The 25817-nt window shown below is 45.2% G+C and overlaps 1 protein-coding gene across 6 annotated transcripts in view; it reads right to left on the reverse strand.

The window, feature by feature from the left end:
• Positions 1-1889: 1889 nt before the first annotated feature.
• The window catches only part of RTN4 (reticulon 4), a 65423-nt gene continuing 41495 nt past the window's right edge, over positions 1890-25817 (reverse strand). For 5 of the 6 annotated variants that reach the window (XM_081188415.1, XM_081188414.1, XM_081188416.1 and 2 more), the window contains 6 exons: positions 22380-22587; positions 16407-16545; positions 7914-7983; positions 6351-6397; positions 5362-5420; positions 1890-3085 (listed from right to left, as the gene is read on the reverse strand). In XM_081188415.1, the coding sequence (XP_081044541.1) occupies positions 3043-3085; positions 5362-5420; positions 6351-6397; positions 7914-7983; positions 16407-16545; positions 22380-22587 (566 nt within the window). In that variant the 3' untranslated portion in view covers positions 1890-3042. Of the gene's footprint in view, positions 3086-5361; positions 5421-6350; positions 6398-7913; positions 7984-16406; positions 16546-22379; positions 22588-25638; positions 25786-25817 lie in introns of those variants that run through there. The other variant, XM_081188419.1, reaches the window with a different exon arrangement.

A 25817-nucleotide genomic window follows, 5' to 3' on the forward strand; every position in this document is an offset into this window, starting at 1 on the left:
AATGGAAAACTCTTTCGTCTAGCGAGTTTTCCGTCTTGCGAGGCATTCGACTTGCGGGGCACCACTGTAAATAGGTACCACTCCAGCGGGAAGGTAAACGGCATTTCCGTACGCTGCTCTGGTTCACCAGAAGCGGCTTAGTCATGCTGGCCACATGACCCAGAATCTGTACGCCGGCTCCCTCGGCCAGTAAAGCTTGATGAGCGCTGCAACCCCAGAGTCGGCCACGACTGGACCTAATGGTCCGGTGTCCCTTTACCTTTACCTTACTGGGTTTGGGTGCTATGGTTAAGGCTGCAATAGTTAGCTGGCCAATGAAGGAAAAGGGCTCCTATCTTCTTTGCCAAGTCAGGCAGGGGCCACCACCAGCTGCTGAAACGAGGCCACTGCATCCTCCTTCGCTAGCAATACTCTGCAAACAGATAGCCTCCCTGCAAAGGGACAGGCAGCAAGGTTTGACGTGCAAATATCTTTGTTCCAACAAGCTCCGCTTGAGGTAAGCAGCTCACTCCCAGGTTTAAGAGAGAGCCAAAATAAAACTGGAGAATTCTCCAGAGGGGTAGGAGAGGGGATCAATGTGCAAAAGTGCTACCATTTGTTGAGAGTTGATCAATAGAATATATTAATGCCTTACATGCCTCTATGATTTCCGACACACAGGTCCCTATGCAGTCTTATCCCCATACTCTTCTCTGTTAAGGAAGCCTTTCTGTATTAGGCAGTGTAATCATATCGAGCCGTTGATGTCAGATGGTCACCTTGTTTGCCTATGTTGTAATGCTGGCCTTTTCATATTGATTGTATCCTAATTCTTTTTTTAAAATAAAAAAATAATGTGACAGAATGAATTGCTATGTAGTGAAATTGTGCAAAAATATTTAAGAGCAATAGAGTGTGTGTGTATGTGTGTGTGCCAGGAAGAGATTTGTTTGTATTTGTTCATACGGTTTGATTTTAGGAACAATATGCTCCTGGTGCTGTATTATAATGTAAATTAAAATAGTACTTGCATGAGTTTATTTTTCAAGCGATCCAGTAAAAGATTTATGATTTGAAAACAGCTGCGTGTCAAGATTTTTCATTCGAGGTTTGCAGCACACCCAAAACAAGGAGACTGGTCTTTGCCCGGCTGCCCCTTCTTCTTAGAGCATTGATCATAGACAGCAAAGATCTCATTTGTCAAAAGTTCCCAGAACAGATAAATAAAAGCGAGTGACTCATTCACATACTTTTTCTGGAAAAAAAATGATATTTTTTTTAAAGAGAGTAGAAGTGGCACACACTAGGTGCCTCTTTGTCACATGATCCTGAACAGGGGTCGGCAACTTGCGGCCCATGAGCCATAAGCAGCCCAGGGAGGGTCGTTTAAACAGCCCATGGGCTGCCCCTGAACCAAGCTGCTCAGTCAGCGAGTCCCCATGCGCAGCGTGGAGCAGGGACCCGCTTCTGCAGTGCAGAAAATCATGTACGTGCAGATGCCGGAAATCACATCAGTGCAGATGTGATCCAGCCCACAGAGCAATCTCTGCGGGAGTGAACCGGCACAGGCGAGGTAAACCTTGCCGACTCATGATCTTGAACACTGAATCAGAGGTAGCCAATATGTTGTCCGCCAGATACTGCTGCCTTTCAACTCCCATCAGCCCCAGTCGCCATGGACAGTGGGGTCAGGGATGCTGGGAGCTGTCGTCTGTAAGACTGAACTGGACTTATTGCAGTATTTCTTCACTAGTTAATTGGAGCCGTAAGTGGCAAAGTACATGTACCAATCTACCACCATGCAGCAACTCAGCATAATTTCAGTGGAGAGGATTTGCACAGTCCAGCTGAACACCTGTAATTTGCCGGTCCCTGCACTCACGCTTAATTTGCTAGACAACACGCCACCATTTAAGTCTATACGCTTTATTGATACTCAAATTGTTTTGTTTTTACATTTCACAATGCATTCCACAGACTTAGTTTAATACAGCTTGAACCGCAAGTGTATACATTTTTTTTTTCCATTTGCAATTTCTTGCATTCACAAGGTTCGAAATTTCCAAACGACATTTGCAGCATCGGGGCGCAACCCGCTGACCCATGCACAGGCGCTGAGGATTCCGAGCACATTGGAGAACAAGCATGCTGGGTATTCCTTGCCAGTGCCCCGCAAGGATCTTGGGAGTCACGCCTTCAGAAATTCCTTCCACAGATCCAGAGTTTTGAGAGGCTGTAAACTTATTTACTCAAAATAGACTATAGGAGGTTTGTGCAGCAAAAGTTATGGCAGAAAACTGTGTAATGTGCAAGAAGAGTTGGGTGTTTTCTTTCTTTAATAGATGCTAGTGTTTTTTTTTCTCTGAAGATTTAAGCTAAATGGAGCTAAAACAAAACCCAAAACAAAACCCAGTTCCGTTCTCCGATATTCCAAGCACTGTGGAGGAGCTGGACAGCCTAAGCTGCTGTGAAACACTATATATATATATTTATATAACTTTTATATTGGCAATTGATAAAACAGTAAAATTAAAAAGCACAATACGGCTACACTCGATACCAAACGGGCAAGGCTTGTTAAGCTTGCTTTAATGGCATATTCTTCTACACATCTCTCTCCTCTTTTTTTTTAAAGAAAATCTGCAATCCACCTACACAGACCAGAGACAGTGCTAAACTGAAATGCTCTCCCCCTGCACTCCAGCGGCACTGCGCTGTCTCGAAACGCAGCAAGACTACCTTGGCTGAAGCATAAAATGTACAGCTCTCCAATCTGTTATGTTAACCAGTGCTGCACACGGGAGAAGCAAAAGAGGATTAGGTTTAAATCCATACATAGCAGCTTACAATACTTATGATGAACACACATGGCAGTCAAGAACAGGTTATTTCCCCCCGCCTCAAAACACTGCGTTGCTAAAAAATAAAAGATCTGTGAAATTGCACTGCAATGTCAAGGTTTTGCTATTCCCTGACCCTCCCCACGTAATCCAAATGAATATGCCTCCCCTTCCCCACTTAAAAGATGAACTCCTATTTTTAATAAAAGTTGCTTTAGGTTTTTCATTCGGCTTTGCGCTTCAGCCCGGGGATTTTAGCTTGGATCCTGCAAAGAAACAAAAACAAGGCGTTTTAAATGTTATGCCTCCTGCCTTCCCCGATACTCCGTAATCCCCCAGAGTCGGTGAAACTCATTTGACCTAAAACCAAGCCTTTAGGTGGCATTGGTCCAGCTGTGTGGAATGCTCTCCCAACAGAAATTCAACATGCATCTCCTGTTTTAACTTTTAAATGATGGCTGAGAATTATCCTGCCAGTTAGAGTACCAATGGCACAGAAATGGAAAAAAGAATTACCGATGAAAGAGGAATGGCAAACGAAACTAATGGACTATGCAGAATTAGACAAGATGACAGAAAGGATTCGAAACCTGTGGCATCAGAGATTCTCAGAGGACTGGAGTAAATATGTGAATTATTTGAAAAGAAATTGTAATCAAGAGATTACGCTAGTAGGATTGCAAGAAGTTTTGTAAGGAGGACTATGTGAAATATTGCAGAGAAAAGTATGAAGAGACTATTAAAAGTAATAGTGAAATTAATGAAATGCAGATAAAGATTGAAAAATCTTCAGGTGCGGTTGATGGAAGTCCCAAACACTGAATAAGATAAGAAAATATGTTGTATGTTTTTTTGGAAATTGTATGTAAAAAATAATAATAAAATATTTTTTTTTAAAAAAAAGAGAGAATTATCCTGCCAGTAAAGAAAGCATTTTTCTGCAATAGCTAGCTGATGATCTCCGATTTTAAATCTGCACATTTTTTTATTGTACAGTGGCTGCTGCAAACCACTTAGATTTTCAAATTTTATTTATCAAATTGGGGTGTACAAGTGTTTTTTATATAACAAGCAAATCAACCTAAGTAGTCCAGTGTAAAAAGTGCAAGCGGACAAAGAGGCTGCAGAGCAAAGAGATTGGGCTGCTGACTATCAAGGACAAGCACCCTCAAACTTGGCCCTCCAGATGTTTTGGAACTACAATTCCCATCATCCCTGACCACTGGTCTTGCTAGCTAGGGATGATAGGAGTTGAAGTGGCAAAACATCTGGAGGGCTGAGTTTGGGGGTGCCTGATCAAGGAAAACAGAAGCAGAAGAACAGAGGGAGAGACCAGAGAAAGAGAGAGAGAGATGTCACACAGAAACCCAGAGGCTCTAGTGAATTTCAGTTTTGACCTGAGAATACTTTTCTTTGCAACCTCAAATAGAGTGATAAATCATCCATTCAGCCAATGCAATTCTGGGCCTCATCAATAGGAGTATAGCATCTAGATCAAGGGAAGTAATAGTGCCACTGTATTCTGCTCTGGTCAGACCTCACCTGGAGTACTGTGTCCAGTTCTGGGCACCACAATTCAAGAAGGACACTGACAAACTGGAACGTGTCCAAAAGAGGGCAACCAAAATGGTCAAAGGCCTGGAAATGATGCCTTATGAAGAACGGTTAAGGGAGCTGGGCATGTTTAGCCTGGAGAAGAGGAGGTTAAGGGGTGATACGATAGCCATGTTCAAATATATAAAAGGATGTCACATAGAGGAGGGAGAAAGGTTGTTTTCTGCTGCTCCAGAGAAGCGGACACGGAGCAATGGATCCAAACTACAAGAAAGAAGATTCCACCTAAACATTAGGAAGAACTTCCTGACAGTAAGAGCTGTTCGACAGTGGAATTTGCTGCCAAGGAGTGTGGTGGAGTCTCCTACTTTGGAGGTCTTTAAGCAGAGGCTTGACAACCATATGTCAGGAGTGCTCTGATGGTGTTTCCTGCTTGGCAGGGGGTTGGACTCGATGGCCCTTGTAGTCTCTTTCAACTCTATGATTCTATGATTCTATGATCCATAGATGGTAGTTTTGAAAATTACAAGAAGCACAAGTTTAATATGCTCATTCAGCTCACATTCATCTCTCTGCTGTGTGAGATTATTATATTTATCAGTTGCTTCCCCCCCCCCCGCAAAAGTGACTTAAAAAAACAAAGAATAAAAACAAGAATAAAAGCAAGCGAAAATACAGTAATAGGTCTGAAAGTACAAATCTAACTGAACCCCCACCACGTTTTAAAAAAATAAGCTGAGAGTTAAACTCTAAAGTCTTGAGTAAGTAAAAATGCTTTTACTTACAAACAATGAAGGCACCAGGTGTGCCTCCCCTGGAGAGAGCATTCCAGATTACAGGGCCTTGAAAGAGGTTTCTGTGTGTGTGTTTGTGTGTGTGTGCGCGCACACACACACACACACACACACACACACGTAATCTCTCACTAAAAATAACATTGAAAGGTATCAGCTACTTTAAAATTATCTTCAAAATTCTATATGCTCACTTTGCCACTGCATCTTTGACATTCTTGTTCACAAGTCCCAGGTAATGGTCAATTTGAACCTAGCAAGTAAAGACACAAGGATGAATTACCATTTCAATAACACAGGAAATCACCATGTATTAACACTTACTTTCTGCTCAACATCCCCCCCCCATAACCAGGGACAGAGGTTTCCTGCCACCCTAACAAAAAAGGATCCCTTTTCCATTAGGCCTTGAGAGTAGATCATGTCTTCTGTATGTGTATCTATTTCAGAACTGTGCAAGGCTTTTTATTTAGTATAGGATTAGTGGTGTTTTAAAGATCTGCAAAATCTTCAGTACCTCCCCCCCCCATCGTTTTTATTGATTTTCCCAATTTTACCAAATCCACAAATTAAGGCAAATTTAATATAATTTAATACAATTTTCAGTGTCTCGTAGAGGATGTCTGTAAGTTTATGCCTGTTAAGCTTCCTTGTAGACCCACCGAGCAAAATATAAATTTCAAGCCACTGTTCAACAGGGCTCAACAACTTTTGTGCCTGGATTTCCAATTTTTGAAATGTGGCAACCCTACCGTTGAAGATGGTCTAGGAGGAATTTATCCATATATGTGGGCAGAGGGGACCCACTATCTGTTTACTTGAAATGGTGCTCTGCTCTTCTTGCTAGCCTGTTCTCTGAAAGTCTTGCCCCCTCCAATCTAGCTCTCTGCCTCCCAGCGTCTCTAAAGCAGGTCATTTGGAGTTGATCAGCTCCAAAGTAGTTTCCCAACTAGGAAAGCCTGCCAAGTCAGCTTAAGAGGGACACCCTCCAGGGACTTACATAACCCCAGCTGAGCACTAGGAACAGCAGCGGCTAAGTAGATCAGCAGGAGAAGAGGTGGGATTGTGTTCTGCAGAGCTCTCTCAAATCTTTTTTGGTACACAACTTACTCTTAATCGTCCCAATTAACCATCACATTTTTGGCACAGTTGTCAGGGAATATGTGCCACACCGTGTACTCACCTGGTGCTTTTCATAAATAATAGGAATACTGAAGAGCGAAATCAGAGCTGGAATGGGATGCGGGGGGAAACACAACACAAGAAACATCCGTAAGTGTATGCAAATGCAGGGATGCAGAAAAGATCAAGTAAGGCAGGGATAGGCAACCTAAGGCCCAGGGACCAGATGCGGCCCAATCGCCTTCTCAATCTGGCCCGCGGATGGTCCAGGAATCAGCATGTTTTTACATGAGTAGAATGTGTGCTTTTATTTAAAATGCATCTCTGGGTTATTTAAAGGGACGTGGGTGGCACTGTGGGTTAAACTACAGAGCCTAGGACTTGCCGATCAGAAGGTCGGCGGTTCGAATCCCCGTGACAGGGTGAGCTCCCTTTGCTCGGTCCCTGCTCCTGCCAACCTAGGGATTCAAAAGCACGTCAAAGTGCAAGTAGATAAATAGGTACCGCTCTGGCGGGAAGGTGAACGGCGTTTCCGTGCACTGCTCTGGTTCACCAGAAGCGGCTTAGTCATGCTGGCCACATGACCCAGAAGCTGTACGCCGGCTCCCTCGGCCAATAAAGCGAGATGAGAGCCGCAACCCCAGAGTCGGTCACGACTGGACCTAATGGTCAGGGGTCCCTTTACCTTTTACTGGGTTATTTGTGGGGCATAGGAATTCGTTCATTTCCCCCTCAAAAAAAAATATAGTCTGGCCCTCCAGATGGTCTGAGGGATGGTGGACTGGCCCACGGCTGAAAAAGGTGGCTGACCCCTGAAGTAAGGTGTGCGATTCCAGGCTAAAACAAAAATACGAGGCTGCTGCAAATAGCCCTTGCAACAGGCAGCAGTCTCTGCATTCTGTGAATATGGGATGCAGTGCCCCCAAACAATGACTGGGCATGTGATGTTGAGCTGGACAAGCAAAGCAAGGTCCCCAGATACATCATCTAGACACCTATGCACTTACCTGAGCTACTTAAGATAGCTTAGTTGGTAGAGCACAAGACTCTTAATCTCAGGGCCATGCAAGATTCCTGCACTGCAGGGGTTGGAAGAGATGGTACTTTGTGGTTCCTTCTATGATTCCATGAAGTTGCCTTAAACTAGGTCAGACCATAGCTCAGTATCATCTGCGGTGGCTGGCTGCAGGTTTCAGGCAAGGAATCTTGCACAGCTCTATTCGGAGGCTGATGGGTTGAATTTATATACTGCCCTATACTGCAGGTCTATGCCGGGGATTGAACCTGTGACTTTCTGGATGCAAAGGGGATGCTCTGCCACTGAGCTGCAGCCTTCCCCTTACTTTGCCCTGTAAGAATACTGATCCTGATTGCTACTATTGGCATATCAAGCAAATGACTGTGATCAAGTCAAAAGCAATGGAATTTGCCCTCCTCTGCAAACCCTACAGATTAAAACATGGCGTTTCTACGACTTCCCCCACAAAATCTCTGCAGCCTTTGCCAATTTGCTCTGACGCCTCGGCATCATGTTGTGCCGTGACACCAAAATCGCGACGACGTACTGCTTTTCTCACAGAATGCTTTGTTATTAGGTGCAACGTAGTATAGAGGGCCAACTTACCCAGTATCAGCAATGTCAGACCATTGAACAAGGCACCAACGTAGGTGAACACCCACATCAACACGGCAAACTGGAAGAAAAAAGAGAAAGCTGAGTAGGAAGTCAGAATGTGGACCATTTATTAGAGCTCAAGTAGGCTTTGCAGTTGCCATGGGCTGGCTGCTACGTGGGGAGTGGAGGTGGCTGGAGACTCCCCAAATGATGGGAGACTCCCCAAGTAAGCCATTCTAAAGCCTTGCATGTGGGAAATGGGGAAAGTTGATATGGGAATGTCACTCGCAGCAGCAGCATCCCCCATGGCAATTTGGCATTTGTTCCCACTCTTCAGGTGGCCTTCACTGAAGGCAGCATGGAAAGATCAGGCAGCGAAAAGGCAGCGCTCCAGACTCCGTATGTCAAAGATAATTATAGCCAAAAGGACTTGTAATGGGATCCCACAGACTTTAGCTTTGAGGTCCCCTGGCCGTGCAGAGAATGACGAAAAGTCTCATAGGATTTCACGTCTGCTCCATCTCCCGGTGGTTCATGTGGCCATTTTGACCACAGAAGAGGTTCAAGTACAAGCAATGAGACAGGCCCTGTGCCATTAGATTTAGGGCTAATAATAATAATAATAATAATAATAATAATAATAATAATAATTTATTTATATGCCACTCATCCGACTGGGTTGCCACTCTGGGCGGCTTCCAGCAAATCATAAAACCCGAAGCAAACCACAACACATTAGAAACTTCCCTATGCTACTTCCATGCACTTAAGGTGCATGGAAGGGGATGTTTCGTTAGCAAGATACCCTCCAAGCAGCAAGCAAGGTTGATATATATTACGTAGGGCAGAGGCTTTCAACCTTTTTGGCTCCCTTGACCAACTACATTCTTTCTGTGGCGCCCTTGTGAGCCTCAGGAGCCCAGTTACGTCACCCTGTGCCTGCAGAGCCGGCAGCTCCTCACCCTTTTTTGAACACCCTCCCTTCTGAAGTGTTCACCCAGCCGCCTCTCCTCTCCCCTCTCATTGGGAGTCCTCTGGGCAGCTGCAGCTGCCGCCTCTGGCCTCTGAGCTGCACCCTCCTTGCCCCAAAGAGATGTGCCTCCTCACACTGCCCCACCAGGGCCTGGGAAGCACCCCCTTCCCAGCGCCAGAGGCATCATTCACCTGGGTAGCTTGCAGCCAGCACTGCTGCAACTAACACCTGTGCAAGCCTTTGGGAGGCAGAGATGTGAGAGGGCATCAGAGGAGGGAGGGAAGGACAGAGGGACAGAGACCAGTGTTGCCCACAGCACCCCTGACTATCATTCAAGGCACCCCAGGTTTCCACAGTGCATGGGTTGAAAACCACTGACGTAGGACAAAACCTTTGTTCTCTCCACCACCACCACCCGCTGCAGCCTCCTTCCTTGCATTCCACTTCCCAGACACTCTAAGCTTCTGTTCCCAGAACACAGAAATTAGATGGTGGCAGCCGTTAAGGCTGCCTTGGTTCTTTGTGACCTAGTGCGAATGGGAGGAGTGGGGTTAAGGTTGTCTTCAGTAGCAGCGGCCCTCTAGTTGATTCTAGACTACATTTCGTGCCATCCCTGGTTATTAACCATGCTGGCTGGTGGCTGATGAGAGTTGGAGTCCAGTAGCACAATGGACAGCCACAGGCTCCCCATCTCCGGTCTTAAGTCTAGAAGGGGGGAAGCAGCTTTGCAAAATCTTTAACTGCAGAGCTGTGGATGTGCACAGTTCCCCCTTGCTGTGTCAAAGCACCAGTCCATCCAGCCCAGCAGCTCTCCATTATTTCAGGCAGGGAGCTGGGGAAGAGCCATGATCCATGGCAGAACATCTGCTTTGCATGTAGACGCTCCCTGGCACATACAGGTAAGGCTGGGAGACAGCCCTGCCTGGAACCCCGGAGAGCTGTTGCCAGTCAGTGCAGACAATGCTAAGCAAGATGGACGAGTGGCCTGGCTTGGTTTACAGCAGTGCGTTGAGTCTCTTTCGGTCCTGCTAACTTGACATCCTTTCTGCCCAGCTCACTAGGGACTGAACTTGAGAAACAACTTGGTCTGTGGTCTTTCTTCTCAAGGAACTGGTGGCTCTTTAGGACTTGAGAGAGGAAGCAAGGAGGGCCGTTCGGAGACAAAATGTTTACCTTTCCTAAGCATCTAGTTAATTGCAAACCCGAAACCCCAACCACGTGAAACTGGAGGAGGTGGGGGAGAATCACCTTTACTATTCCAAATGTAACATGAGAAATAAGGGAACGAGACCAACGTGTCCCAGGATGAGATAGAGCCCTACTAGTTCCCAGAGGGTTTAAGATCTACTTGCCAAGTAAGAAGGGCAGGGGTGTGGGGGTGTGACCTGGAAGTGCTGAATCACTAATGTGTTGCGTGTGGGGTGAGAGTGGGTGAGAGTTCCCAGGTCAGCTGATTCCCACTGCTAATCTGAGAGCAAAACATTCAGTAGGGGAAGGGCTCTCTGAACAAAATGACTAAGAGCACATTTGCACAATCATTTACTTAGAAGTATTTATTACTTGGGTTGGGTTTTCTTTTTTTATTGGATAATGTTCGAAGAAGGTTACAAGCCTTTAAGATATAACTATGAACTGAGTTAATTTTTAAAAAAAGAAGTTCAGCAATGCATTTAAAAAGTAGTAAAAAATGGCAAATTAGCAAGAGTTCATCCAAAGACTCAATGGCACTGTTTTCCCATACACCCTGTATCTCTCAATTCTTGCATTCTAAGAAACCCCTGGGATGCGGGTGGCACTGTGGGTTAAACCACAGAGCCTAGGACTTGCCGATCAGAAGGTCAGTGGTTCGAACCCCTGCGACGGGGTGAGCTCCCGTTGCTCGGTCCCTGCTCCTGCCAGCCTGGCAGTTCGAAAGCACGTCAAAGTGCAAGTAGATAAATAGGTACTGCTCTGGTGGGAAGGTAAACGGCATTTCCATGAGCTGCTCTGGTTTGCCAGAAGCAGCTTAGTCATGCTGGCCACATGACCCGGAAGCTGTACGCCAGCTCCCTCGGCCAATAAAGCGAGATGAGAGCTGCAACCCCAGAGTCGGCCATGACTGGACCTAATGGTCATCGGTCCCTTTACCTTTTAAGAAACCCCTGCTTGTGACCCTTGGTTAACCAAAGGTATCCTGAGTCCCCCCCCCCAAAAAAAAACTTGGGTCTCCAGTTGTTCCTGGACTACAACTCCCAGCACCCCTGACCACTGGTCCTGCTAGCTAGAGATGATGGGAGTTGTGGTCCAACAACAAACTTGGGGACCCAAGCTTGAGAAACACTGCCCAAGGAGAATATAAAGAAGCTTTTGCTTGGCACCTGCAATGCTGGTAATGTCACTATTAAATGGATATTGGTGACAAAGCGCCAGTAACCCAAAGGCCCATGTCCAGTTAATACCCCTTTTCCTCTTCCACTGGCTGCAGCACCTGCAGCAGAGGCTCCTGCTGAACGCTTAAGTCTGCAGCAGCACACCTGTGGCCCTGTAGATGCTGCTGGTCTGCACCTCCCTTCATCTCTGACCACTGCATGCAACCTGGGGCTGCTGGGAGAGGCTTCTATGTAGATTTAAGATTATGCATTCTTGGCTTGGCACAGTACTTTCGACTTAAAAGCACGGCTTACACAGCACCCTGGGAAGCACCGACAAGAAAATGCAGCAGAAAATGCTTGGTGGCATTTATCAGGAAAAGGGAACCCTGAGGGCCATGTTACCTGAATACCATGTTACCTGTATACCTGAAGGAGCGTCTCCAACCCCATTGTTCAGCCCGGACACTGAGGTCCAGCACTGAGGGCCTTCTGGCGGTTCCCTCATTGCAAGAAGTGAGGTTACAGGGAACCAGACGGAGGGCCTTCTCGGTAGTGGCACCTGCCCTGTGGAACACCCTCCCTTCAGATGTGAAGGAAATAAGTAGCTATCTTATCTTTAAAAGACATCTGAAGGCAGCCCTGTTTAGGGAAGTTTTTAATATTTAATGCTGTATTGCTTTTAACATTTGATTGGGAGCCGCCCAGAGTGGCTGGGGAAACTCAGCCAGATGGGCGGGGTATAAATAATAAATTATTATTATTATTATTATTATTATTATTATTATTATTATTATTATTATCATCATCATCATCATCATCATCACGGACAACCTTGCAGAGGCCACATGTCAGCAAAAGGGGAAAGAAGGTGTGGCCAGATGCAAAAGTAGGGAATGCACGAAAACTCCTTGGCATAGAAGGATGCATTCCAGTCACAGAAACACCAGAGGTTTTACACGTAGCCCTTTCCATTCTTCAAGGTCACATTCCAGGTAGACAAAAGCACTCAAGGAGTGTGTGGAGAAAGGCCAGTGAGGTTAGACAGTCCTGGAGGGCTGCAATGACTTGTTCACACACACACAGAGCCTGAGGTCCCCACCCCCTGGCATGTATACCACAATCTGAGGCCTACAGTTGTTGCAGAGTCTTTGACAAGGCCAGGTCATTCCGCACATCCATAACAAAACATTTTCTGGTGCGTAAGCTTGCCTTTTCCTCCAAAGGGTTAGAAACCTTGCCTTCCCTGCAATGTGGCTGCTCATCACATCGCTTAAGAGCCACTAGGGAGTTGTTGTTGTTGTTAAAAAATCAACCCCTATTTCAGAAACTGCATAGAAGTCTTACTTATACAGCAACTATGGGCAAAGGGCTGTTTCTGCAGTACTCTGGCCTATCTCAGAACCGGCTGCAAGTCTCAGCAGATGTTAAGGCTCAGATAAGATACCTAAATCTCTTTCCAGGCAAGGGCCCTTGTATGTCGTCTTCTTCTTTTTAAGGCTGTAAGCTTAAGCAAGAATTCTTCTGAGATAGGACAGGGTGCATCTTACAGGAAAGTCAGTCCACCAGGCAGGCTCAGTTACATGAACCAATGACAAGACAGCATTGCAGAATTATCCCTGCCCATATGGCTCTGCCATATAGTTAGCCAAGAGCATGGGGGCCACTACAGGAAGCAGACACCCCCAACACACACATCTCTATCTTCCGTCAACAAGAAAGAAGCATTTCCAGAGTTTTCAGCCAGGCAAGTGAGGGTGTGTAGCAAAGCCATGAGGAGTATGACCCGGGGAGAATTCCAAGGGCCAGACCAAACGTCATGGAGGGGCACATTTGGCCCTTGCACCTAAGGCTTTTAATCCTGTCATATTGGGCTAAATGGCATTAAAGCAGTCTCTCTCAACCTTGAGTCCCTGGATGGCGTTGGACTACAACTCCCACCATCCCTAGCAACCAGGACCAGTGGCCCGGGATGATGGGAGTTGTAGTCCAACAACATCTGGGGACCCAAGGTTGAGAAAGGCTGTGTTAAACCAATATGTGATCTGTTATATGCCTTGTCAAGTGACTCCTACTATATTTAGCAAGAAAAATAATCAACCCCAAACCCAACACTGAACAGCTGACCCCTTAACACAGTTTGAAGATACTAAAGATAGGAGCGAGTCCTGTGGCAGAATAAGACTGCCTGGGACATATGTTTTGGCGAATTTATACTGTGCTGCAATTGCTACAGCAGATCTTTATAAAATCACAGTATGACTGAAAACTTTTCAGCAAACCTCCTGCTCCTCAAAAGTCTACTTTGCCATCGCTGCATAGCTGGGAGTTCTTTTGATCTGCCATCATCACCTGGCAAATGGTATTGGGAAACTGTTGAATAGTCCCTCCAGCAAATGTGACTGGCATCTTCTAGGCTGCCTGAGTTTCCGAATTTAAGGAATGGGACAGTTTCCACTCCCTCTTTGGCATTTTAAATATGGCTGACCGCAGGCCTTTCCCCAGAAGAGGGTGGGATGCCAAAGATACTGCAAACCACAGAGAAATCTTATCTAAAAGTCATTAATAAAAAAACTCCACACACGTCAGAGAAATATCTTCTTCCCTTTGTGGGGGGGAAATACATAATTTGCACCTCAGCATGAAAAGATTCTAAATCAACTTTGGGTTGATGGCCTTCCAGATGTTAAAAGGTAAAGGGACCCCTGACCATTAGGTCCAGTCGTGACCGACTCTGGGCTTTACTGGCCAAGGGAGCCGGCGTACAGCTTCCGGGTCATGTGGCCAGCTTCACTAAGCCGCTTCTGGCGAACCAGAGCTGCACAAGGAAATGCTGTTTACCTTCATGCCAGAGCGGGACCTATTTATCAACTTGCACTTTGACATGCTTTCGAACTGCGAAGTTGGAAGGAGCAAGGACCCAGCAACGGGAGCTCACCCCGTTGTGAGGATTCGAACCGCCGACCTTCATGATCGGCAAGCCCTAGGCTCTGTGGTTTAACCCACAGCACCACCCATCCCATCAGCTCCAGCTAGCACGGCCAATGGTCAATGATGATGGGAGATGTAGTCAAGCAACATCTGGAGGATACCATGTTGACCATCCCTGACCTGGAATGCTAGACAGATATCTGGTCTTCTACAGCAGGATTCCTCTGGTGTTCTCAAGCCTCAAACAACTGCAGTAAGGAGAACAAAACAATGCTAAAGGTTTTATTTTGTTCCAACTCATCTTGAGTTCCACAGAACCATCCTTCAGCAATTTCCTTTTACATTTTAGGAATGGGTTGCTTCAATCTTGCTTTATGCTGCTGACTGCTGGGAGAAAGCCTTCAGCAGAGCAAGAGAGGACACTGGCTTGAATCTTGCTAAGGCAACACCAGAAATTGAACCAAGTCAGGGAGTTGAAATTTCAACACCCCAAAGTCGCCAGTGAGCAAATTCTATAAGTCAGTAGAGCAAAACAGATAGGCTTCAGTCAATCAACAGTGTCAGGTAGTAACTCAGATTTTCTGATAAGGAGATAGTTGATCCTCCTCCAGGGCTGTTGAAGACATAGAAGTGGCTATACCAACACTGGAAAACTTTGCTCAGATCACCAGCCTCTCAACTGGAATTATCCAGTAGCAAGAAGTTGTAAAGTGGCATTTAAATGCACTCTAAGGTGGCATTTTTGCAGATGGAAAATAAAGTAGTTAAATAAGAAAATAAGTGGTTAAATATTAAAGGTGTCACGTCCACAGCCCTACGGTATCAGCTACTCTAGCCTAGATCTAAAACCAATCATGGTTTTAGATGGGGAAAGAAAATATCCAAGCTATTGTCTATTTCAGAAGCACTTCCTACGTGCTCCACTTCATATAAACCTACGTGGTTATGCAAGTCTTTTGAAGCATGAAAGAACGGCAGAATGCTAAATCAATGAGCTGGAAAGGAACTGCAGAATATTCCCTTGTTCAGGGCAAGAATGAAGACTTTACTGACAGCTGAAATTAATTTTTCATATCAGAGGGTTTCTTCTTCCTCTTTTGCCAGTTGGATCAAAGACTTTTATTCTATTGGAAGTATTATGCTTTGTCAATGTTCACAACATTGTATACTCTCTGCACAGAATCCATGGGTGGGGGCCATCTGAAGTACAACACACATTCACAACGTTTTTTGGTGGGTGCCATTTTTAATGACCCCCATACATTTTTAAAAGCCAATGCTTCAAATTGCTGAAATCCTTTTCCAGCTAAAACTTTTCTTTAATGAAAGCCTTGTAACGCCATAATGCTATTATGCCAGTTTCGGTAGTATGGTGCAATGGAGTTCAAAAACCACAAAACTATAAAGTGGGAATAATTAAACCACAAACATCATAGAATTATGGTGCTGAATATCTTTTCTTTTTAAATAGCTGGGGAAGTGTTTTTACCAATAATGAAAGGATTAAAATTCAAAATCATGGTCATGAAATGGAACCCACCACAAATTTTATAATGAATATGTGCTGACCTGTGACAGGTCCAAACTCATGTTCAAAATTTGCCCTTTTAAAAAGGCAGAAGTGCAGCTCTAAAGCAGCCTTCCTCAACTGGGAAGGGGCACTGATAAAGATGGGACTTGGAATTCAGACGGAAGACAAATACCAAAAATACTAGATGCTGCTGTTGGGTGGGTGCCCACCCAAACTGTGATCAAACCATGGCAGTTCCACCTTATATAACTAGTATGGAAGCATCCCAAGTCTCCTGCTTCTGGCCCAATAGTCAATTATATTAATTGCTTCTAAAGCAACAAATTTCAAATATGCCTGCCTAATTTAAGAATGGGCATAAATACTGGGAAAGACTTACAAGGGAACTGAAATCCAAATAGGCCCACATACCCCCGGTGGTCATTAGAACCTCTAACGTGTGGGTGGGGAACTTGTTGACCTCCATGTGTTGCTAGACTACAACTCCCATCACCCCTTCTGGCTGGGGCTGATGGGAGCTGGAGTCCCAACAACATCCAAAGCAAGGGCACAGTTCGCCATCCCTGCCCTAAAACCATACAGCCACATCTCTGCCCGCCTCACATGCTTTACTGCATTTGACAAACACCAGATGGTCCTTCAGGTCAACCTGGATGAGATTCCCTCCCCTTCTGCAAGTATATACTCCAGAAAGGTTGGAAATAATGGAAGTCTCTTACCTTTAGCGAATCCACCAAGTCATCCACTAGGAAGAGGCGTCTGAGCTCCTTAACTGTGTTGTTGAAGTGGCCAAGCACCATATGGCTGTATTTTTGGACAAGCTCCTCAGACACAGCGACATCTTTATCCAAGTAAGCCCTAAAAGAGGGAAAGCGCCGTTCATAACATTCGACTTGGCAGCACGAGATTCTTCGAGCTCTCCAAGCTCTCAGCCAGAGCACAATGGAGAAACAAGGGGGAAGGTCATGGCGCTCAAGAATTGTACAGATGGACAAAGACCCAAGCGTGAGGCGCTCTATAATTTATTCACAGCAGTGAAGCTGCCACGCTTAAAACCCTAGGTCTTTCCAAGAACGGGCACAATTAGTTCATTAAACTGCACATAAATAGTAGAAGCAAATGTCTGGCCACTTAAAGCAGGTAAACGAAAGGTAAAAAAATAAATAAGACTGTGCCTTTTTGCACATGGAAAGGCAGGCTTGGCAACTAAAATCAAATGTCCTTTTGGCTAGATATAACTGGAGATGATGTCCTACTCAGTCCAAAGAAGAGCCTTTGTATTGAAACAAAAAAACCAACACTCCCACAGCTTCACTGCATTAAGCAAACCCATTTCCCAGAATATCGCAACCCTCAAAGTTCTACTTTCATCCCACCAACCTCTTGCCAATCAGCCCAACATATTTTAAATATTTTTAAAGAGGAAATAAATACTTCATCCCAGCCTAGCCCTTCAAAATTGCCTCTGGGGGTTAGGAGAGCATTTAGCAAGCTAAAATGTACACCCTGTTAGAACCACCACTTTAGCACAATGTCAAATTCCTCCCATTTTATCCTATTTGCAGAAATGTGGCATCCTTGAAGTTTTCAAGATGCTTCTTAGACAGGCATGTAGCATCTGCCGATTCTGCTTGCACGATGCTTTTCTTGTCGTGAAAGGTACCTGATTTTAAAGCTACTGCAAGTTTCACAACTGCCCAATTCAAAAGTGGTGGCATTGCTTTTGAGATGCTTCAGTGTTGGCTGTGTAGGTTCCAAAACTACTCAAATGGCCAAAGATTATGAAATTATTGATATACCATACCAATGCAATATAGTGTAATGAAACATTACTGTACCGAAGTGCATTGTGAAATTATGATAAATGCCTTAGGATCTAAACCTGCCTGGGTAAACATGTAGTAGTAGGAAAGAAAAAAAGTAATTTTTTCTTTTCTTTTTTTGCACTAATGCGCATAATTTTTATTATGGAGATCTGCAAGACAGTTGGTATGTGGAGAAGGGCACATACCAGCATGCATTGTGAAGAAAGCTAGGTATCTGGTAAGCCATCTTCCAATGGATTAGACTCCTAAGTTAGCATTGAGTAAATCTGTTGCTCTGTCAACCTTTAATTGCTTCCATTAAAACGGGGCTGGCTGGGAGCTTTACAAATAACTTAAGCATAAACCTTTGCTCTAAAGAGTTTTACAGCCCAGAGATAGGAGGTCATGGAAGGGGAAGAAGCAAATTTGCATGCTGATCAGCAAGAGCCGCTGTATGGCAAGCAACCCAAGGGACACAGTGTGCACAAGGGTGGCAGGGTGGTGGTCATCTGTCATGGATGCTTTAGCTGGGATTCCTGCATTGCAGGGGGGTGGACTAGATATCCCTTCCAATTCTTCACTTCTATGATTCTATGACCATAGATGATGTATGGAAGTGAGAGCAGGACCATAAAGAAGGCTGATCGCCGAAGAATTGATGCTTTTGAATTATGGTGCTGGAGGAGACTCTTGAGAGTCCCATGGACTGCAAGAAGATCAAACCTATCCATTCTGAAGGAAACCAGCCCTGAGTGCTCACTGGAAGGACAGATCGTGAAGCTGAGGCTCCAATACTTTGGCCACCTCATGAGAAGACAAGACTCCCTGGAAAAGACCCTGATGTGGGGAAAGATGGAGGGCACAAGGAGAAGGGGACGACAGAGGACAAGATGGTTGGACAGGGTTCTCAAAGCTACCAACATGAGTCTGACCAAACTGCGGGAGGCAGTGGAAGACAGGAGTGCCTGGCGTGCTCTGGTCAATGGGGTCAAGAAGAGTCTGACATGACTAAACGACTAAACAACAATGACCATAGCTATCTCCCTCTGCGCATAACAGGGGAAGATATTCAACTAATAGCTGATGTGTCAGCTTACACGTCAACTAACATATAAGCCCAATGCTGAAGCACAGAATACCAACATGGTGACAACTTCTGTACATAGAAAGGAACTTTCTCTATTTTCAGCGCCAGCTGAAGACGTTACTCTTCCAACAAGCCATCAAACACCTTTATTCCAACTGTTCTGGATCTGAATCAATATTGTTGTTTTAAACTGTTTTTTTAAAAAATATATTTATAGTAGTTGTTATTGTTTTTATATGCAATTGTTTCTACCTGCTTTAATATACTGTGTGCTATTATATCCTTTAGAGATGCCTTGTGTGAAGTGATTCATGAATGAAAGAAATAATTGCACAGGCTTCCCATTTGCTTCCAGGCCAATTCAGGGTGCTGGCACTGCTCCTCTGTGAGCCTGCCTGCTCACAGGCAGGTTTAACATACTGAAGGACATTGTCCTCTTTCTATGCTCCTCCCAATATAAGCATGCAGCTGGAGACAGACCTAACCCTGCTTTAAGTCGTTTACATACTGTCCTCTTTTGTATATTATTTACTACAAAGCTCAATGACTAAGCTCTTTAGCAACGAAACGTCGGATTACCAGAACGACGTCCGAGCACTGGTATAACACAAGTGGACTCTTTATTACTGCGTTTGCAATTGTTCAAGATAAAATATATTTTGGAAAGAGAAGAAATGAGCACTGAACCACTGATATGTGACAAGTGGACTCTTTAATTACTGTGTTTGCAATTGTTTAAGATAAAACCTATTTGGGAAAGAAACTACTTTTGCCATTTTTTTATGGACGTTTAGTGTTTGTTTACAGATAGTTGCCTTGGTGATATTATCTTGTGTCCATTGCAGTAGTCAGTTGTATCATCAACCTGTTTGTTGTTTCAACTGCTATTTAAGGTTATCAGCTCAGGTTCTGCTCTGCATCCTTCCCAAAGTCTTCAAAGGTACCACCAAGGCATCCGAAGGCAGATAGGTAACATTTAAACCCTGCAATTCAGTGCCAACACTAAAATCATGGCACTCCAGTGAAGCAAACCGGCAGCGTTCTACATGCACCTAAGATTACTCAGACAACAACAGGAGCTGCTACCTGCAAGACTACTCCATGCCAAAGCCCAGGAAGGCTGAAAAGGAACTAGGGCTTATCCACACTTACCTTTCCTCTGCTCTTTCCAGGCATGACCCGCAATTTAAAGCTCTCTGAGTGCCCCTTTTATTTGCTCCAGAGCTTTCCCTGCAAAAACCCGCTCTTTAAAGCTTAGTCGGAGCAAATGTCAATCCAAGGGAAACCCAAATTGGTGTTTGTTCCAAGACTATGGTTAGCCCAGTGAAGACACCAAAGCAAAATAGAAGGAAGATCACAGATATGTGCACAACTGATACAAAAGGGAGCCTACTGAGACTATCCCTGAATAGAAATAATAATAATAATAATAATAATAATTTATTATTTATACCCCGCCCATCTGGCTGGGCCTCCCCAGCCACTCTGGGCGGCTTCCATAAAAACCAAAAATACAGTAAAATGTCACACGTTAAAAACTTCCCTGAACAGGGCTGCCTTAAGATGTCTCCTGAATGTCAGATAGTTGTTTATCGCTTTGACATCTGCTGGAAGGGCGTTCCACAGGGCGGGCGCCACTACCGAGAAGGCCCTCTGCCTGGTTCCCTGTAGCTTTGCTTCTCGCAGTGAGGGAACCGCCAGAAGGCCCTCGGCGCTGGACCTCAGCGTCCGGGCAGACTGATGGGGGTGGAGACGCTCCTTCAGGTATACTGGACCGAGGCCGTTTAGGGCTTTAAAGGTCAGCACCAACACTTTGAATTGTGCTCGGAAACGTACTGGGAGCCAATGCAGGTCTTTCAAGACCGGTGTTATATGGTCTCGGCGGCCGCTCCCAGTCACCAGTCTAGCTGCCGCATTCTGGATTAGTTGTAGTTTCCGCGTCACCTTCAAAGGTAGCCCCACGTAGAGCGCATTGCAGTAGTCCAAGCGGGAGATAACCAGAGCATGCACCACTCTGGCGAGACAGTCCACAGGCAGATAGGGTCTCAGCCTACGTACCAGATGGAGCTGGTAAACAGCTGCCCTGGACACAGATTTGACCTGTGCCTCCATGGACAGCTGTGAGTCCAAACTGACTCCCAGGCTGCGCACCTGGTCCTTCAGGGGCACAGTTACCCCATTCAGGACCAGGGAATCCTCCACACCTGCCCGCCTCCTGTCCCCCAAAAACAGTACTTCTGTCTTGTCAGGATTCAACCTCAATCTGTTAGCCGCCATCCATCCTCCAACCGCCTCCAGACACTCACACAGGACCTTCACCGCCTTCACTGGTTCTGATTTAAAAGAGAGGTAGAGCTGGGTGTCATCCGCATACTGATGAACACCCAGCCCAAACCTCCTGATGATCTCTCCCAGCGGCTTCATATAGATGTTAAAAAGCATGGGGGAGAGGACAGAACCCTGAGGCACCCCACAAGTGAGGGCCCAAGGGTCTGAACACTCATCCCCCACCACCACTTTCTGAACACGGCCCAGGAGGAAGGAGCGGAACCACTGTATAACAGTGCCCCCAGCTCCCAGCCCCTCAAGACGGTCCAGAAGGATGCTATGGTCGATGGTATCAAACGCCGCTGAGAGATCCAGCAGAACTAGGAAACAGCTCTCACCTTTGTCCCTAGCCCGCCGGAGATCATCAACCAGTGCGACCAAGGCAGTTTCAGTCCCATGATGAGGCCTGAATCCCGACTGGAAGGGATCCAAATGGTCCGCTTCTTCCAGGCGTGCCTGGAGTTGTTCAGCAACCACCCGCTCAATCACCTTGCCCAGGAATGGAAGATTTGAGACTGGGCGATAGTTGGCCATCGTGGCCGCATCTAAAGATGGTTTTTTAAGAAGCGGAGTGGGAGAAAGTTGTTGTTGTTGTTTTAAGCTAAAAATCTCCACTCAAGGGTCAGTTTAGCTAGACCCTAGTGACTGGCTTAGGGAAGCCACTACTACCCAACCTCCCTATCTTTAAAATGGGATTAAATGGCCCTGCTCTACATTAATGTTATAATTATCCTTTGCAAAATGCAAGCTTGGCCAACCATGGTGTGTGAAAGAGACGTGTTTGCATTTGCGGGAGTACAGCTAGGGGTACTTTTTTGAGGGTAGCGAGAGACCCCAGTGCCTCTACATGCGAACCTTGATTGCGCAGCCAATGAAGCTTACAGACTCATTGTTAAAACCGTGTTTATGGAAGACAATCTTACTCAGCTATGAGTGATTGCCAAAGAAGAAGAAGAAGATCATCAGAAGACCACAGGAAGCAGCCTTATGCTGAGTAAGATCATTAGTCCACCTTGCTCAGTACTTCTATACTGACTAGCAGAGCCTCTCTAGGATTTCAGACAGGATTCTCTCACAGCCCCCAGAATTGTACCCACGACCTCCTGCATGCAAAGCAGATGTTCTAGCATTGAGCTACAAGGGTACATGGCAACTAGTGTCAGGCATCAGGACAGCTAGAAGGACTTTTTCAGTAGAGATTAACAGTGGGTTGCTTAATTTTGTCAATGTGAGATGTTTAGGTTAGTTACTTGTTTATATGGCTATTTGAACGTTGTTTTATGCCTTGCGCCTATTAGTGAATTTTGTAGGTTATTGATGAGAGCTGCCTCAAGCAAGGATTCCTACAGATATGTGGTATTACAAATGAACTAGTGGTGGTAAGGGCAAAACAAAGTCTTGCTTGGAGGGGAGTGTACAACCTCACATCCTCTCCCCTTAACAACTGATTGTGGGTACGGTGACACACTCACCTAAATGGGTGGCCTTCCTCAGACTTCTGGATTGCCTGGATAACTCCCTTGTATATCCTAAAACTGATGGTCACAGACAGGAGGACCAAGGCAATGTAAGCGACCACACTCACAATACTGAACACCGTTAATGACAGCAGCAGGAACAAGCTGGCTCCAAACACCACGCCCGTCTTCTTAACGTCTCGCCAGTAAAGGAGGTCAACAACTAGAGAGATTTAAAGAGAAAGGAGATTAGAAGACATTGCCAAAACAATATAGCCTCAACTTTTTTTTTCCACACACAAACACACAATGTATATACGAATGCACTTCTAACACACATGCATAGATAAAAACACACTCATGCATCAAACGTTGGCGATTTTCTCACGGAAATTTAGTACGTGTGTGGTGTCAAACACCACGATGGCTCAGAAAAGTTAATAGACCCTGTTTAAGGAGAAGTCAGAATAACAGTACAGGGCTTGATTTTCCTCATATGCCGCTGCGATAACAGACTAAGCCAAAGAAGCACCTTAACCCTGATGGGGTTGTTGCTGCCCCCACCAGGCCTGGAGTATAATTTCTCTCTCACCTGCTCCTTCAGGAAGAGACCACTTGGCCCCAGGTGAGCAGAAGGAAAACGCACTTGCCATCACAGCAATATAAGTTGTCTCTTGTTATGGGTTTGATGAAGGCAGCAAGCATAGTGCAGTGGTGCTCATTTGGGTTTGAGGTTCCCAGGAATCGGAATAAGCAGGCTGGCACTAGCAGTGTACGGATGGGGTTTTCAAAACTGCTATTCTCAAGAACAAGGCTGCTTTCCTCTCCTACCAGCACAACAGGTTTCCATCATCAAGGCCAAAAAACAATGGGTACAATTTCCAACAGGTCTTATCTCCCAGGGGCAGACAGAAATATATTAGCGACAACACCCTTATGGAAAAATACGGTGTAAGGAAGAGGGTGCTCTGTTTGCACATGGGGAAAGCCAGGTCTAAACCCACTCACCAAATCATGAAGCCCACCATGAAACAGAACCTTGGACAGGGGAAACTGCAGTTCAAATCTCACATTCAGTCATGGCACTCACTCTGTAGTCTTCCCTACCTAAGAGGTCACAGCTGGGCTGTTCTACGGGCTAATACACAGTTCTAGGCTCTTGGGAAGAGGTGTGGAACACAAATGTTACAAAGAAATCTGCAAACCATATTTGGCATATTGAATACAACATTCCTACCGCTTTAATCTCTTCCACTGCAACATCACACAGTTCCGCTATACCCCAGAGAATAGAATATAGTATGGAATGCCACACTGGATATTAAATTCAGGAATCATATGCCCCAGGGACAGGCCCTTGGGTACATTTGTATTTTTGAACCACAGGCACCACTCCCTATGGCCACCCCCGAAGCAGAGAAACAGAAGTCATGCATAGGCTCATTTCACTTTTCCAGACAACCTTGAGTAAAAGTCAGACCCAGTAGAATTAAATTGAGCCTTGCAAATTGCATAGAGCTGAAAGGGGATGTGGGAAAGAGTGTCACTGCTGGCTCTCTGTGTGTCACAGCAGTATCATCAATTATATATTATGTTTCTGTTTTGTTTTTGACAACGTGTAAAAGTATCAGTGATATCCCAACCACATTGGACTACAGTTAAAGGAAAGCCTCAAATATTGGAATCATTCCATTATTTAAATTAGGCAGTGTTTAAAGGAACAGGTCCAATTTTCTCCAGAGGATTTTGTCACACTGAATATTTTGTTTCTGTTTATTAAAAATGTTTCTGCGCCACCATGTCTAGAACTCCTCCCCAATGCTAATAATGACTGAAAACAATTGTATACCGAAAGCCAAACCAATGAACTCAACATAGTTTTTTAAAAAATAATAAACCACAACAGCAAACACACCACAGGACCAGCTTGCATGCAAACCAAAAGCCTTTTCAAAGACACCTTTGCCTTGACAGGTGACCCAGTCGTAGGTGACTTTTTATTTTTGCAAAGTGAGGAATGCATACACTCCTAACTGTATGGAAGCCATATAAACAGGAGTCTCAAGAACCAGAACACAGGCGTCTGGCTGCCTTAGAGGGCTGATTCCAAACACACCTGGTCGACAAATTAACTCGGGAGCCAATGGCTGTGTTTGGACACAACACTAAACCGAGTTCTACATGACAAGAGCTGCAGCCTGTGACTGCCCTTAAATAAGCCAGCTTCAGAAACCATAGTTTGAAGTTAGCTTGTTTGAAACTGACCATAATTAGTGACGAACCACAATCCCAGGTTCCAATACAACGAACAGAGATTAAAGGAAACTGAAAGTAGTCCATGCCAAAATCCTCCTCTGGGTTGTGCAGGAGATAGGGAGGGGAAGAGCGAGAAACCTGAGACTGGCTGCAGCTTACTTCTGTAACATGAAACCATGGTTTAGTATTATGTCTGAAAGCAGTTACTGAGTGCCTTGAACCAGTGTGTGTGTGTGTGTGTGTGTGTGTGTGTGTGTGTATGTGGTTTGTTTTTTCTGCCATTATCTCCTATAGCTTAATTCACAAATCCCAAAATACAAGCCTGTGTGTGTGTGTGTGTGTGTGCTGTGCATAAACATTTAAACCTGGGATTTTTATTTTTTAGGTTTTTTATTTGAACAATTACAACACTACAGTCGTTTTCTAGGTCACAACTGGTACAGTTCTTGAGTAATACGTACAAGATAAACTGCCTTTTGCTTCCTTTTAAAATGAAAGCCAAACGTATCCACTGGCAGAGACACACAGAAGGGTATTCTGAACAGCCACCTGGCCAGAGGCAAACGCATTTCAAATGTGAAGGATCTACAATTTCTGCCCTTCAAAGAACAAAACGAAACAACCCAGGCCTATTCCAAAGCAAATGTCTGACTACATTTGGTAAGCACAAGGACTGTCACTTGGTGAATCTAAAAATAGCTGTGCTAGCAGTGCCTCGCATACACAGCTCACCCAGTTACAATCTTCCCTTTGCTTTTAATGCAACTGTCTGGATAAGTCAGAGCTCTGCAGTCTTCCTATTAAAACCTTAATAAATAAAAAAGCACAGCACAACTCTGGAATGCCAACTGCAGCTGCTGTACAAAATAAGGATTCTGTGTCTATCCTGAACATTCTCCCCTCCGCTAGAGAATTAAATAAAACGCACACCGAACCACACGGTCTCTTGAGTGCAAACCAGACAATAAATGCAAGAGCTCGCAGCAACGCAAACGTCGACACCACAACGCATACTCACCACTTCTGGCATCCATCTTGCCAGGGTTGTCTGCATGCACTCAGATTTTGCACAGCTGACTAGCAAACCTTTCCACTTCCTGCTAGGGCACTCAAAGGTCATCTGATATACGCAACTGCCTGCAGCCTCGCTGATGCACAGTTAGGAACACCCCAGACTACCACACAGTATTTTAAGCC

This window comes from Podarcis bocagei (genome assembly GCF_964188305.1).
Source record: "Podarcis bocagei genome assembly, chromosome: 3".
NCBI classification, from domain to species: domain Eukaryota; kingdom Metazoa; phylum Chordata; class Lepidosauria; order Squamata; family Lacertidae; genus Podarcis; species Podarcis bocagei.